General features: G+C 45.6%; 1 protein-coding gene across 1 annotated transcript in view; it reads right to left on the bottom strand.

Moving 5' to 3' along the window:
• Positions 1-2,086, bottom strand: part of nsun2 (NOP2/Sun RNA methyltransferase 2) — a gene marked incomplete in the record, with an annotated part of 10,486 nt that overhangs the window by 2,219 nt on the left and 6,181 nt on the right. The window contains 5 exon segments of the mRNA XM_035681181.1: positions 23-103; positions 1,074-1,209; positions 1,303-1,395; positions 1,526-1,734; positions 1,964-2,060. Of these exon segments, the coding sequence (XP_035537074.1) occupies positions 23-103; positions 1,074-1,209; positions 1,303-1,395; positions 1,526-1,734; positions 1,964-2,060 (616 nt within the window).

The following is a 2,086-nucleotide window of genomic DNA, read 5'->3' as shown; positions in this document are numbered from 1 at the left end:
GTGTGTGTGTGGGGGGGGTTACCTCCTGAGCCAGTCTGAAGGCACAGCCAAACTCCTCTCCATCACTGTTGCGAGACCACACCTTCACCCCTGTGTTAATGACCTGAGAAACAAAGAAAAAAAACCATGCTGACATACGGCTCGCCATAAAAACAACATAATGATGCTAAAGTCTACTGGCTTTAACTGCAGTAATTAATGTCGCTGCTGAAAACGGGTAATTTAAATCAAAATAAAAGGACTAATTATGTTTCTTGTTTTATTATTGGAGAGGTTGTTTGTAATTACTAATGTTTAAACTGCCTTGCTCAAGGCACCTACTGTACAAGATATTACAAGACTGTGGATAAACACAGTGCAGCCGGTCTCTGGTGTCCCACCAGGAGTGGGAGGCATCTGTCAGTGATCCGCGCAGTGAAATTCAACTACGCTTCTGAAATAAATATGCATGTTGAATTCTTTACCAACCTGAGGGAAGTGAAGCCAGCTAAATGAACTTTGCATAATTATTCCATTTGAGAATATTAAGGCAGGAGATATTAGATATTAAATACTCTTAATATTAAACATTCTGAAAAAGCCCAATTCCAGAGATATTCTCCGTGAAACTGGAGATATTATAAAAAAGGATAAGGGAAGTCAGCACAGGCCTTGGTTTTCAACACAATCACTGGGCTTTGGCCCAATAGAAAGGGACAAAAAAAGTGAGAAACATCAAACACAATGAAGTGCGCACACACATACACAGCCACCTGTGCAGGTGCTACAGGGTGGAGGACCAGAGGGATTTGGGATGGGAGAGGGACCCATCTGTTAGGCTGCTTGCCTCTGACGGGCTGGGAGGTGTACACACAAACACACACACACACACACACACACACACTCTACACTATAAAAATAAAACTGATGTACCAGTGTAGCCTATATGTCTGTATCCAAAACCTGTGCACTGCAATAATAAACATAATGGAGTTTGTTTGATTGCACTGTGTAGTATCATCAGTGCATCGTCTCTGTGAATATTGATGTGTTGCATCCGATTGCCAGATCTGAAGGTGTAATAACACACGCACCTTCATGCGCTCGCTGTTATTGAGCAGCACGTTGCGGAGCTCTTTGGACACCATGTACAGGTGTCTCTTCTTGCCCTCGTGGGTCCTGGTCAGAACATTGAGCTTGGGGAAGTCGGGCGACAGATCATAGAAAGATCTATAGAGAGCAGAAAGAGAAAATAGGTTTTGCTACACCAAAATGCTGAGAATAATAACTTCGATGTCTAATAAACATAGTAGAGGGACTCACTGTATGGTGGTGAAGACAGGGTCGTCTTCGGTAAGGAACACAAAGGGGTCTTCTTTATAACCAAACAGCTTCATCTTCTTAGCAGCTGGAGGCCTGCGAAACAGAGAGAGGAGACGGAAATTTAGTGTACGACTCGATTATTTAAATTCACTTCATTCATTCATTTTATGACAACCTGACAGTTTCCCATTGTTTATTAGCTCACCAGACCAACATGACTCACCCGCACACTTGTTTAGCAGCGGTCTCCTGGGCCAAGGAAGCTCCTTTGGGCACCTCCTCTTCTGCCTCCCCATCTACTTTTCCCTCTGGGCCTCCCACCTCCCCCTCCTCCACAGCTTGCTTTGGGAGGCAGGGAGTTTCTGAGGGGGTCGGGGCCGCCGGAGAGCCTCCTGACTGGGCCGCTGAGAGGGACGAGACCTCCTTCCTCAGCTGGAGACGACAGAGATGAACAGACAAAGAAAGAAAGAAAGTCCCAGCTGTGGTTAGTAAGACAGAACAGGTGAGTTATGCAGTGGGGGAGGGGTTTCAGGGCGGGTGGGCTACATGCTGGTTTAACAGACATACCCCATACCCACATGAGGGAGTTCTGCTCCATTTCTCTCTTCAAGTAAGACTGACAGTCTAATCATCCATTAAGTGTGTGTTTGTGAGGAAGTACCTTGGGATATCTTTTGTTCCAAGGCATCGGGGCTTTCTTCACCAGCACGGCCACAAAGAAACCTCCAGTGTTCTGGTGATGTGGCAGAATCCTCATACTGACATTACACACACATACACACAC

Source organism: Morone saxatilis, unplaced genomic scaffold (genome assembly GCF_004916995.1).
Source record: "Morone saxatilis isolate NCDOM2014 unplaced genomic scaffold, NCSU_SB_2.0 Contig9, whole genome shotgun sequence".
NCBI classification, from domain to species: Eukaryota; Metazoa; Chordata; class Actinopteri; family Moronidae; genus Morone; species Morone saxatilis.
This window is presented reverse-complemented; position numbering and strand designations above follow the sequence as displayed.